Source organism: Chiloscyllium plagiosum, unplaced genomic scaffold, assembly GCF_037043375.1.
Source record: "Chiloscyllium plagiosum isolate Xiang-an unplaced genomic scaffold, Cpla_swu_hap1 HiC_scaffold_8, whole genome shotgun sequence".
NCBI classification, from domain to species: domain Eukaryota; kingdom Metazoa; phylum Chordata; class Chondrichthyes; order Orectolobiformes; family Hemiscylliidae; genus Chiloscyllium; species Chiloscyllium plagiosum.
Window position 1 is genome coordinate 90,345,088 of NW_028270146.1, and position 12,598 is coordinate 90,357,685.

Below are 12,598 nucleotides of genomic sequence, written 5' to 3' on the forward strand. Positions count from 1 at the left end.
CACTGTGCATCAGTTGTGAAGAGAGTCAGTGTTAAAGATGCTGGTTGGAGCTGTCCTAATGTTGAGTTTCTTAAGTGCTGTTAGAGATGCACATATCCAGATTACATGGACAGTACTACATTGCACTCCTCCAGAGTGTCTTGTTGATGGGAAGCAGGCATTGGGGGAAGTGACTGCAGAATTCCTAGCCTCTTCTTAGCCTCTCCTCTTGTAGCCATAGTACTTGTATCACTGATCCATTTCAGTTTCAGTACGAAACTCCAGAGGTTTGGTAGTAGAGGATTCAGTGATGGTAATGCCTTTGAATGCCACAAGGTAATGGATGGATTCTCTTTTGTTGGGGATGGTGAATACCTGACATTTCTATGACATAGGATGTAGCTTGCTACTTGTCGAGAGTCTGTTGCCGGAAAAGCACAGCAGGTCAGGCAGCATCTGAGGAGCAGGAAAATCGATGTTTCAGGTCGGAATCCTTAATCAAGAATGAAGGGCTGGTGAAGGGCTCTGGGCCGAAACATTGATTTTCCTACTCTTTGGATGCTGCCTGACCTGCTGTGCTTTTCCAGCACCACACTCTTGACTCTGATCTTCAGCATCTGCAGACCTCACTTTCTACTGTAACTTGCCACTTGTCATTCCAAACCTGGATATTGTCCAGGTCTCCCTGCGAATGGGCATAGAATACTAAACATTGCGGAATATCCCCAATTCTGACCTTACGATGGAAGGAAGATCATTGATGGAGTAGCTGCAGATGGTTGGACCTAGGATACTGCCCTGCAACTGAGCCTGGAGCTCAGATGATTGACCTCCAACATCCATAAACATTGTCTTTTGTGTTAGCTTTGACTCTAATCAGCAGAGATTTCCCCCTGACTCCCATTGATTCCAGTTTTGCTAGGATCTCTTAATACTGTATTCAGTGAAATGCTGCCTTGATGTATAAAGCAGTCACTCCCAATTCACCACTTAAGTCAGCTCTTTTGTCCATATTTACACCAAGACTGTAATAATGAGGTCAGCAACTGAGTGGCTTTGTGGTTCATCAACTGAATAGTAGTAAACAATATATTCCTTTGTGAGTGTTACATGATAATACTGTTGACAACATATTGCTGACAATCCAGAGTAGATTGATAGCATGGTATTTGACAGGTTTGAATATGTCCTGTTTCCTGTGCTCAGGACATACCTGGCATCTACCTGACAATATGGAAAATTTCTCAATATTGTAGCTGTAGTGAAACAGCTGTCTAGGGACATGGCAAGTTCTGGGGCACAAGTCTTCAGTACCAAACTTACATCCAGAACCTCAACCTAAGCTACAAATCTTCTCAGTACCACACATGATTTTAGTACACCATTAGAAGCTTAGAAAATAACGTTATTGGTTGCCAAGGATGTATAAAATAGCAACAGACACATTTGAAGAGGTACTGAAAGCTTCTGACAACTTCACAATTAACAAAATTCTTCAAAACGCAAAGTTTAACAGAATACAGCATTCAAAAGAATCCATAGATCATTTGTTATTGATCTGTACAAATTAGTCATGAGCTACAATTATGATGATTTAAAATCATAAGAGACCAAAATGGTGGGGGAATTGTTGATGAGACTTGGTCAGGTTGATTACAATCCAAAGCAGGCCTGACTATATAGAGGCAGCATCCAAGGAGCAGGAGAATTGATGTTTCAGGTAAACCCTTCATCAGGAATGACTGGTTTGAATATGTCCTGTTTCCTGTGTTCAGAACATACCTGGCATCTCCCTGACAATATGTAACGTTTCTCAATGTTGTAGCTGTAGTGGAGCAGCTGTCTAGGGACATAGCAAGTTCTGGGGCACAAGTCTCCAGTGCCACACATAATCTAGTGCACTATTAAGTGTTCCCCCACCATTCCTGATGAAGGGCTTATGCCCAAAACATCGACTCTCCTCCTCCTCGGATGCTGCCTGACCTGCTGTGCTTTTTCCAGTGCTACACCTTTTGACTCTGATCTCCAGCATCTGCAGACCTCACTTTCTTCTGACAGTAGAGAGTGTGATTCAGATGGAGAGTGAAGCAGAGGTCCGGGAGTAATGCAGAGCAATCGTAATGGGAAAAGTTCAATCTTGGTGCAGGATATCTTTGGAAAGTACAGCATGGCGAGTGACACATGGTGCCCAGTGCAACAGGCAGGAGTCCTAATCAATAACGTAGAGCCAAGAAACCCCATTGGCGCAAACACTAAAAACCAAAAGCTTCTTTGTAGAACCGTATATTGCTTTAGAGAAATGTGTTAAAGCTGGACACTGCCACCGAAAAGCAAAATGGCAAAGAATTGTCAAACTCAAAAGGTAAATGAGGCAGAGTATTCTCCAGGAAAAGACAAACCTCAGGTTTTCCTCAAGGAAATTAATGGCGTGGACCAAATATTTGGGTAAGCTGACACTCCTGTCAATGGGAGTTTTGAGCTAGAGTTGGAAATAACAAAAATCCACTGGTGCACATGGAAGATTTGGTGTCTCCAACTGATTGGAATGCACCGCCTAAAAAGAGATGAGCAAATTTCAAAAGATTGCAAATAAAACATGCTTTCACCAGCAGAGATAACATCCTCCTTGAGACAAATTAAATGTCCACCAGTTCAAAAGACAGCAACAGACCTCAGACAGTCAGGAATACAGCCAAAGGTAACTACCTTCCATCAAATGACTGACTGTGTGGAGTTTGCACATTCTCCCCGTGTCTGCATGGGTTTCCTCCGGGTGCTCCGGTTTCCTCCCACAGTCCAAAGATGTGCAGGTCAGGTGAATTGGCCATGCTAAATTGCCCGTACTGTGGGATAAAGGTAGGGGAATGGGCGGGTCGGTGTGGACTTGTTGGGCCGAAGGGCCTGTTTCCACACTGTAAGCAATCTAATAACTATATGTTTTACTTTTCCATTCGCTTAACTTGTCTCCTTCCAAACTTTCCGTTACCTTCTTTCACTTTCAACCTGTGATTTTATGGAGATGTGCTGGTGGTGCTGTGGGTAGTGTCCTTCTCTCTGAGCTAGAGGCTTTGGGTTGGAGTCCCAGCCCAGGAGGTAATGGTGCATTCATATATACAGCCAGCCTTCAAATCCCTCCAGCCCATGTGATAAGTGGTAAGAATGGGAAAGATTCCTGGTCGGCCAGACAATGGAAGTTGGAGTCTTTCCCGTCATTGTTCATAATTCACGGCTTGTGTGACATGTGTGGCAAAAAATGCATGTTACTATAGCAACTTGAACTCAGAGTGAATTATAATACATCACCGCATGATATTGCACTGAAATCACTATCCAAATTCATCATTGTTTAAATTCTGTGTGGTCTCAGTGAATGTTTTTCCAATCTATTGGTGAAGACCCCGCTCACTCGGATGACAGAACCTCTGCAGAGGGTGCAGTGTTGAAAAGGATCTCAAAAAGTGTACAATTACTGCCCAAACACTCATGCGGCAGGTCTGTGGATCCTGTAAGTGTAGTAAGGCATGAGTGCCCTTGCACAAATCCAACCCATTATTAACACTGAGTCCAAAACCTAGGACTCCCTACTCACCCAGACCTGCATGTACTCTACCATCAACAACAAAAACAGAAGTTACTGGAAAGGCTCAGCAGGTCTGGCAGCATCTGTGAAGAGAAATCAGAGTTAACGTTTTGGGTTCAGTGACCCTTTCTCAGAAGCTAGGAAAAGGATGGTTTTTATGCAGAAGAGAGGGTGCAAGGAGGGGGTAAGGAGTAAACATTAGGTGGGGATAGAGCCCACAGAGAGAGAAGAACAGTTGGACAGACAAAGGAGTGTATAACGATCTGCCTGGGAGATTGACTATCTAGTAGTAGACAAATAGTGCCTAACGACAGGTAGTACAGAGCCTGGTGTGAGGGTTGGAGAGTAAGCACATGTGAAGGTGCCACAACCCCTAAAATTGTTCAACTCGATATTGAGTCCAGAAGGCCGGAGAGTTTCCAAGCTGAGAATGAGGTGCTGTTCTTCCAGCTTGAGCTGAGCTTCACTGGAGCACTGAAGCAAGCCTCAGACAGAGATGTTGGCCAGGGAACAGGGCGGTGTGTTGAAATGGCAGGCAACTGGAAGCTCAAGGTCTTTTTTTTTCACGGACAGAACATTGGTGTTCCACGAAACGGTCACCAGTCTACATGCTTTGTTTGCCCAGTGTAGGGGAGACCACACTGTGAGCAGTGAATGCAGTAAACTAAACTGAGAAGTGCAGATAAAGTGCTGCTTTCACCTGGAAGGTATGGTCTGGGCCCCTGGATACTGAGGAGGGAGGAAGCAAAGGGGCAGGTGGAACATCTTCTACTCTTGCAGGGGAAGGGGCTGTGGGGGGGGGAAGGGTATGGTGTTGAGAATGAAGGAGGAGGGGACCAAGGCTGCTTTGATGTGCACAGCACAGGCAGATCTCCAACTTAACCTTCTCGGATGGTGGAGTTTAATCCTAGCGTGCAAGTGAGGTCGGTGACACTATCGCTGCCCCTGACCTGGATGTGTTAGATACAGGGGAGTGGGACAGGGAACATCACAGACACTGCATCCTTCCAAGTGCTGGATGTAGTTAACCGAACGCTGCTGCATGTATCTGTCCCTGGGGGCACTTTGCTGTATCCAGTGTGCGGCAAGGACTGGCTGATTCAAGCGTGTTTCTCTCTCTCTCTCTCTCTGTGTCCCCTTGACTCCTTATTTTTCTCTCTCTCTCTCTCTCTCTCAGTCTCCAATCCCTGCTACACCGCCTCACTAGAAGGAGCCAGTGTGTGGGTGTGACTGCAGCAAGTGCATCGACTACCGAGCCAGATGGAAGGGGCGGCTGGGCTCCCGGTGTTGCTGCTGCTGCTGGCCAGGCTCCTGGTGCCTACTGCGGGCGAGGCTCCCGCAGCGCCGCCGGGGACAGGGATCCTCAACTGGGATCGGAAAGGTAGGGGAACCGAGTCTCTCTCGTGCTTTGAATGAGCGATTTGCATTTGATTCTAAACAACAAAAAAAGTTGCCCCAGTTATTCAGAATTAGAAGTGGGACTAGTTTTGTTTTTATTTTGATGCAAGGTTTGGAGGAGTGAGTCTATCTGTAATCCTTATGAGCAGAACCGTTTCAAGCTCTATGGCAACTTTTGCAACTAATTTTGGAATCAGATCTTGCAAAGAGGTCAGATTGCACCTCGAAGTTATACCAAACATTGTTTTCTTATTTCAACACCCGTTTGAAACGATTAGTGAATTATTCCTGTTCATGCCCAGGGTCAGAATTGGACCTTTGAGACACATTTGGTTGTTGCCATGGAGATCTGGAAGTTAAGCCCTGGCATTTGCATTTTTACATTTTTATCACCTGCTCCTTGCAGAGTTGGCGCCCAAAGAATGCTTCACCATCCTGGCCCACCATAACCGCCTCAGGAGCAAAGTGCAGCCTCCTGCGGCTAACATGCAGAAGCTGGTGAGTTACCTTCTCGTTTTCTGAACTATAAGGGCACTCTGCATCTTCAGCCCTCAACGCAATTTGTTGGCGTTGCTCTCACTGAGACGCAATAGAAAGGGGGGGGGGGGGGAGGCAGGATCGACAGCTCAATATTTCAGGATACATGGTCTTCAGGTGAGGCAGGGAAGGAATTGAAAGCGGAGGAAGAGGGGCTGTCACAATATTGATCGGAGCATCAGTTACCCAAGTAAGGAAGGGTGACACCTTAGCATGCTCCTCAGATGAAGCCATATGGGCAGAACTTGTAAAACCAAAATGGAGCAATCCCATTGCTGGGAGTGTACTGTAGCCCTCCTGACAGTCCAAGAGAAATAGAGGAGCAGTTATATAGACAGGGTTCAGAAAGTGGTAAAAATGATAGAGTCGTGACAGTAGGAGATTTCAACTTCCCCAACATTAACTGCGTTAGACATAGTGTGAAAGGTTTAGTGGAATTCTTAAAATGAATCCGGGACAGCTTTTGTTTTAAGCCAGCACGTATAAAGCTGTAGAAAAGGGCGGATAGCCCTGAGCCTAATTTTAGGTGATGAAGTTGAGCAAGTGGTTAAAGTATCAGTGGGGGAGTATTTTGCAGACAGCGATCAATATTCTGTTAGATTCAAGATTTTAATGGAAGAGAACAAGGGTGAGCCTGAAATCAAATTTCTAGACTGGTGGAAGGCTGGTTTTAATAAAATCAGGCAAGATTTGACCAGAGTGGACAGAGTGCAGATAATGTTAGATAAATCGGTGTCAGAGCAGTGGAACTCATACAAGAAGGAAATAAGGAGAGCACAGGGCCAACATGTTCCCATAAAGGTAAAGGGTAGGAACAACAATCCAGGGACTGCTGGATATCCAGGGATATGCAGGATTGGATAAAGACAAAAGGGGAGGCGTATAGTAGATACCACGGGACCAAAACAGGAGAAGCTCTGGAAGAAGGCAAGAAGTATAATGTGTAAGGGAAGTAAACAAGGAAATTAGGAGAGCACAAGGGGAGCATGGAAGTATGATGGCCGGCAAAATAAAGAAAGAACCTAAGTTATTTTACGGATATTTTAAGCATAAAAGAATAACTAGGGAAACCATAAGGCCCATCAATGACCACAGTGCTGAGGACATAGATAATGTTCTAAATGAATACATTGTGACAGTGTTCGTTAGTGAGTGGGATGATATGGATATATAAATCAAGGGGAAGAACTATGATATACTTTTATTAATTAGCTTAGAAAGAATGGAGGTTTTGAGTGGTCTGGGATGTTTAAAAGTAGATAAATCTCCAGGATCAGATGAAATGTATCCCAGGCTATTAGATTAGATTAGATTAGATTCCCTACAGTATGGAAACAGGCCATTTGGCCCAACAAGTCCTCTGAAGAGTAACCCACCCAGACCCACTCCCCTATCCTATATTTACCCCTGACTAATGCACCTAACACCATGGGCAATTTAGCATGGCCAATTCACCTGACCTGCACATCTTTGGGAAGAAACCAGAGCACCCGGAGGAAACCCATGCAGACAAGGGGAGAATGTTCAAACTCCACACAGAGGCACAGGAGGAAATAGACGCACTGGAAAAAATGTTCAATTTCTCACTGGCCGTAGGAGAAATGCCAGACAACTGGAGGACAGGCACCATTATTCAAGAAGACGGGAAGGGATTAAGTAGGAAATTGCAGATCAGTCAGTAAAAGCTCAGTGTAGGGAAATGATTGGAAACAATACAAACGACAAATAATCTGCATTTGGAGAGGCAGAGATTAATCAAGAGCGGTCAGCATGGTTTTGTTAAGGGGATGTCATGTTTGAACAACTTGTTTGAAATTTTCAAAGATGTGGCCGATATGGAGATGAGATGTGCATTGTCTACTTGGACTTCAGCAAGACTTTTGATAAGGTCCCACCTGGGAAACTGATGACGTCAGTCCAAGAGCCCATGGATCCAAGGAAATTTGGCAAATTGGATCCAGAATTGGTGCTGAATGGCAGGAAGCAGAGGATGTTTAAGGGTGTTTTCATGACTGGAAGCCTGTGTCCAATCCAGTTCTGTAGGGACGAGTATTGGGTACACGGATGAATGTGGTACACAGATGAATGATTAAGACTTGAACTAAGAAGGTTGACTAGTAAGTTCATGGATGGGTCTGAAAATCAGTGGGGTGGTAAATAGTGAGGAGGATAGCCTGAGATTATGAGAGGACATAGACTGATGGTCAGGTGGGCTGATCAGTGGCAAATAGAATTCATTCCAAATAACTGAGACGATGCACTTGGGCAGATCAAACAAGAAAAGGGAATATTTGATAAACAGTAGGACCCTGGAAAGCACCAAGGATTAGAGAGACATTGACGTGAATGTCCACCAGTCCCTTCAAGTAGTGATTACTTGCCTTTGTCAGCCGAGACATTTGAGATTAAGTGCAGGGAGGTTATGCCGGGCCTTGTATAAAATACTGGTTAGGCCACAGCTGGAGTATTGTGTGCCGTTCTGGAATCCACATTATAGGAGGGATGTACTAGCACTGGAGAGGGTGCAGAGATTTACCAGGATGTCGCCTGGGCTGAAGAGCTTTAGTTATGAAGAAGAAGTGGACAGACTGGGTTTTTGTTTTTCTTGGAGCAGAGGAGAGGCATAATTATGATGTACAAAAATTATGAGGGGCATAGACAGAATAGACAGAAAGGAATCTTTTCCTTTACTGGAGGCATAGATTTAAGATAAGAGGCAGGAGGGTTAGAGAGGATGTGAGGAATTCTTTTTCACTCAGAGTGTGGTGGGAGTTGGAGCTCACTGACTGTAAGGGTAGTTCAGGCACAAACCTTCAAAATATTTCAGAAGTATTTAAATGTGCACTTGCAAGGCCAAGGTATAAAGACCTTGGAAAGTAGGATTACAATAGTTAGGTAGTTGTTTTTGACCAATACATTGATGGGCCGAAGGGCCTCCTTCTGTGCTGAACACCTCTGTGAGAAGTTATCAGCTGGGTGATAAAGGCATTGTCACATTGTCATTAACAGACAGACAGTGGGAAATAGGGCAATCAGTGGGATACATTGAGCGTAACGTGGGATACATCGGTGAGAACAGAGTGGAGCAATAAACAGCAGTCAGTGAGGTATACAGAGGGTATTAGATTTCAGTCAATGAGAGCAGAGGGTATTAAGGGTCTATCAATGACATACACAGAGGGTAATAGGGCAGTCAGTGAGGTTCACAAAGAGCAGTCAGTGAGGTATACAGAGGGTATTAGATTTCAGTCAATGAGAGCAGAGGGTATTAAGGGTCTATCAATGACATACACAGAGGGTAATAGGGCAGTCAGTGAGGTTCACAAAGGGCAGTCAGTGAGGTATACAGAGGGTAATAGAGGGGAGTCAGTGAGGTACACAGAGGGTAATAAAGGGCTGTCTGTGAGATACAGGATGTAATGGGAAGTAGTCAGTGGGGTACATGAGGTAATAGAGGGCAATTAATGAGGTACGGGTGAGGTAATAGAGGGCAGTCAATGATACATAGAGAGGAGCGAGTGTGATTGGACAGTTTTTAGTTTGATTAAATTGAGGGAACCTGATGGATTAATGGAGATGTTGGCTCAAACACTTCCTGTTATCTCAGCAAAACCTTATAATTAATTGGCAGTCAGTTACACAGGGAAAAGTAGAGAAGATGCAATTAAATATGATGGGTACAGGCTGAGAATATACAGTGTAGGATAGCAAATCAGTAAAATATGGAGCATCCATTGATCTACTAGTAAAGGGCAGTGAGATGCACAGGATGTAAGGGATATAATGTACAGTGAGATATGCATTGTATCATGGACATGTAATGAGACATACTGGATTAAGTTTAAACAGTGGCATTTGTGGTGTATCAGGGACAATGCAGTGAGATGTAAATATATCAGGTACAGGCAAGCAGATGTGAAGGGTATCAGGTAGAGAGAATAATGTTCAGGGTAGCAGTGACATGCCGACAATGTAAAAGGGACAGATAGGAAAATATACAAGGAAACAGGAATAGACCTCTGGGATATCCAAGACATTAGGAACAAGCAGTGAGGTATGGAGATATACTTCGGTGGTCAGTAAGTGACCTAGCCAATAGCACACAGACACATCTTGACATTGAATATATAAAAAGTACAGTGCAACAGTGATAGGCAGTGAGATGTACAGTACAGGGTTTCAGAAATAGTCTTTGAGATATAAAGTATAAGAAAAACTGGCAGTGAATTTTATTGAGGGTAACAGAGTCATAACTGAATTGGAGGCACATTGATTCTCAAACCTTCCTGAAGGGTTACTTGAACTGAATTTAAACAGACAGGATATGGACAATAAGGGGCCAAGTCCTACCTGCACCTTCCTGGCGTTTTGGATTGAGATTGTGATAAGAAACATTTCATTGTGCATTCAGTGTGAAATAATGTGAACTCAATTCGTTTCATATATCAGTTGTTCCTAGTCTGGCCGGAAGAGGGCTTTGTGGAGTTTAGCTCCCCTGGGAGAAGAGGCCATTTCGAGTCAATGCCCAGAAAGAATAGGTCTCCCTCTAAGTTATCTCTCAATGATCTTAATTTGATTGTAAATTTTGATTCTATGTAACGTTATCAGACCATTCTGTGTGCTATCTGTTTTGTTTGCACTACCTGCATGAAGCTATGGTCATCAGACAAATCAGACATCACACAAGGCAATAAATATGGACCAAGTGGGTTGTCGAGGTAATGGTGAGGGGAAATGGGTGTTGCACTTCAGATGGGAGAACATGTTGCCACTCAACATTTAACTTCCAGAGAACGGCATCCACTTTCCAGTTCCTCAGTCAAATGCACTGAGCACGTGCAATACAGCTGCAGGCAAAAAACACGGGATAGTTTGGAGAGGGGTGGTGGTTGGGGGAGGGGAAGGGGAGAGGTGGTAGAAGGGGAGGTTAGTCAGCTGTGTGCCAATAAATAATGACAAATTTATTTAGCGTGTTGGCCTTGGCATAAACTGTTTGGGGAAAAAATCTCCATGGTAACCAGTGTTCTAAATTATGCGCATAACAAATGAACAAAGTCCTAACCGTATCCTGAGCCATGTAACAGGGAATTTCTGTCAAAGGAGAGAGTTGGAGAATTAATTGGGTCTAATGTTCAGCAATATGATCCCCAAGAGGGCCTGCCAATAAATTGCCTTCAAATAATTGAAGACGTTTACTTCATGTCCTTTGTTGCTTGCAGTTCCGGCAACTGAGGAACAAGAAAGCCAAACAAAAAAATCTTCTTCCTGAAAATGATCAGAATAAGCCTCCCTGCAGTATGAGCTGGCCATGAATGATGCTACAGAGGCAGGAGCAATAGAGGGAAAAGACAGCCAGGCTACTAATACCCAATCGAAGTGCATTAATCTCCCAGTTGTGGGCACTCCCTGTCGACATAAGGAGATCTTGCCCTAGTTCTCACAAAGATATATTTTCAATGACAGGCTCAGTGAAATTTAAGCAACACTAAACCGCAGATGTGAATTGCAGTTTGGCACCCAGATATCTCCCTAAAACTAGTTGAAAGTTTAGTGAGTTGTAAGTATATATCGCAATTAGCAGAACATTTCAGAGAACTTCTCTGGGATACACACACCAAGCAACCCCACCATCCTGTGGCTAGCCACTTCAACTCCCCCTCCCTCTCCAGCAAGGACATGCAAATTCTGGGTCTCCTCCACCCCCAAATCTTAGCCACCAGACGCCTGGAGGAAGAACGTCTCATCTTCCGCCCTGGGACTGTCCAACCATACAGCATCAATGTCGATTTCACCAGTTTCCTCATCACCCCTCCCCCCCACCTCATCCCAGATCTAACCCTCCAACTTGATACCACCCTCTTGAACTGTCCTACCTATCCACCTTCCTTCCCACCTATCTGCTCCATCCTCCCCTCCAACCTATCACCATCACCCCCCACACCTGCATACCTGTTGCCTTCCCAGCTACCTTGCCCTCAGCCCCAACCCCAACACCACTCCTATTGATCTGTCAGCCTCCTTCCCCTCCCCCCCCCACCCACCCACATTCCTGATGAAGGGCTTGTGCCCGAAACACCGATTCTCCTGGTCCTCAGATGCTGCCTGATCTGCATTGCTTTTCCAGTGCCACAATTTTCGACTCTGATCGCCAGCATCTTCAGTCTTCACTTTCTCCTATACAGCAATTAGCCTTGTACTGGAATAACTGAACTTCAGACCACCCACAACAGCAACCACTGCATTTAAGCAATCAGTAAAATGGCCCATCGACCTTCACGGCAGCATTATTAGAAAGAAAATAACACAGAGCCATTTAAGGGCTTGTTAGGAGAGGTGACCAATACAGTGGTATGAGAAGAAGGCAATGTCTTAAGAAAGGAAAACAAGATAGAGAGAGGTGGTGTGTTTTGGGAAGAAATTAGAGATTGTAGAGCCAAGATAGATGAAGGCTTGTCTGCCAATCATAAAGAAATTAAAATCAAGGAAGCTGGGATTTGATGATATACAGCAAAGGGTAGGGGCTGCTGGTCACAGGACCTGGCTACCTACATTTCGCCTGCCCATTGCCCATAAATAGTGCTCTGAAGGCATTTACCTCATTGATCACAAACCTTCTGCCTGAACTCCAGAAAACATGAGTTCCATGGGTTAGGATTAATAATGCTATTGAAACAGAAACATGTCTCATCCTTAAAGATTTTAGGAATTGACTCATTTTACATGTCTCTTTCTCTTCACTCCCTACCATTTATATGACTGTGTTCAAAAATAATTTTAAAATTAGCTCTTTCAACCCAATGAACATACTACTTGTCTTTAGGTCTTTTTGCCTTTGATGATATGCGAGAGCCTCTTGTTGGGTGTGTTCTACATGGTTGTAAAGAAGGAGTCAGTGCTAGAGTAAGTGAGGAGTGTGGAACATTATGAACAAGACACTACTGGTCTGTTTTGAGGGGTTGTAAAGTAAGACAACTGCTGTGAACAGAAAGCTATGAGATGTTAAAGAACACAGAGTGGGGTTTCACACTGATGGAGAGAAGAATCATCATATAATGCTTAAAGAGTATACAATGTATTAGTAGTTGTGGCATAGGAGGTAGATAG

The 12,598-nt window shown here is 44.3% G+C and overlaps 1 protein-coding gene across 3 annotated transcripts in view; it reads left to right on the top strand.

The window, feature by feature from the left end:
* Positions 1-4,603: 4,603 nt before the first annotated feature.
* Positions 4,604-12,598, top strand: part of LOC122553807 (C-type lectin domain family 18 member A-like) — a 44,451-nt gene continuing 36,456 nt past the window's right edge. Inside the window, exons 1-2 of one of the 3 annotated variants that reach the window (XM_043698158.2) lie at positions 4,604-4,940; positions 5,364-5,455. In XM_043698158.2, coding sequence (XP_043554093.1) covers positions 4,820-4,940; positions 5,364-5,455 — 213 coding nt within the window. In that variant the 5' untranslated portion in view covers positions 4,604-4,819. The remainder of the gene's footprint in view (positions 4,941-5,363; positions 5,456-12,598) is intronic. The other 2 variants (XM_087990095.1, XM_043698157.2) reach the window with 2 other exon arrangements.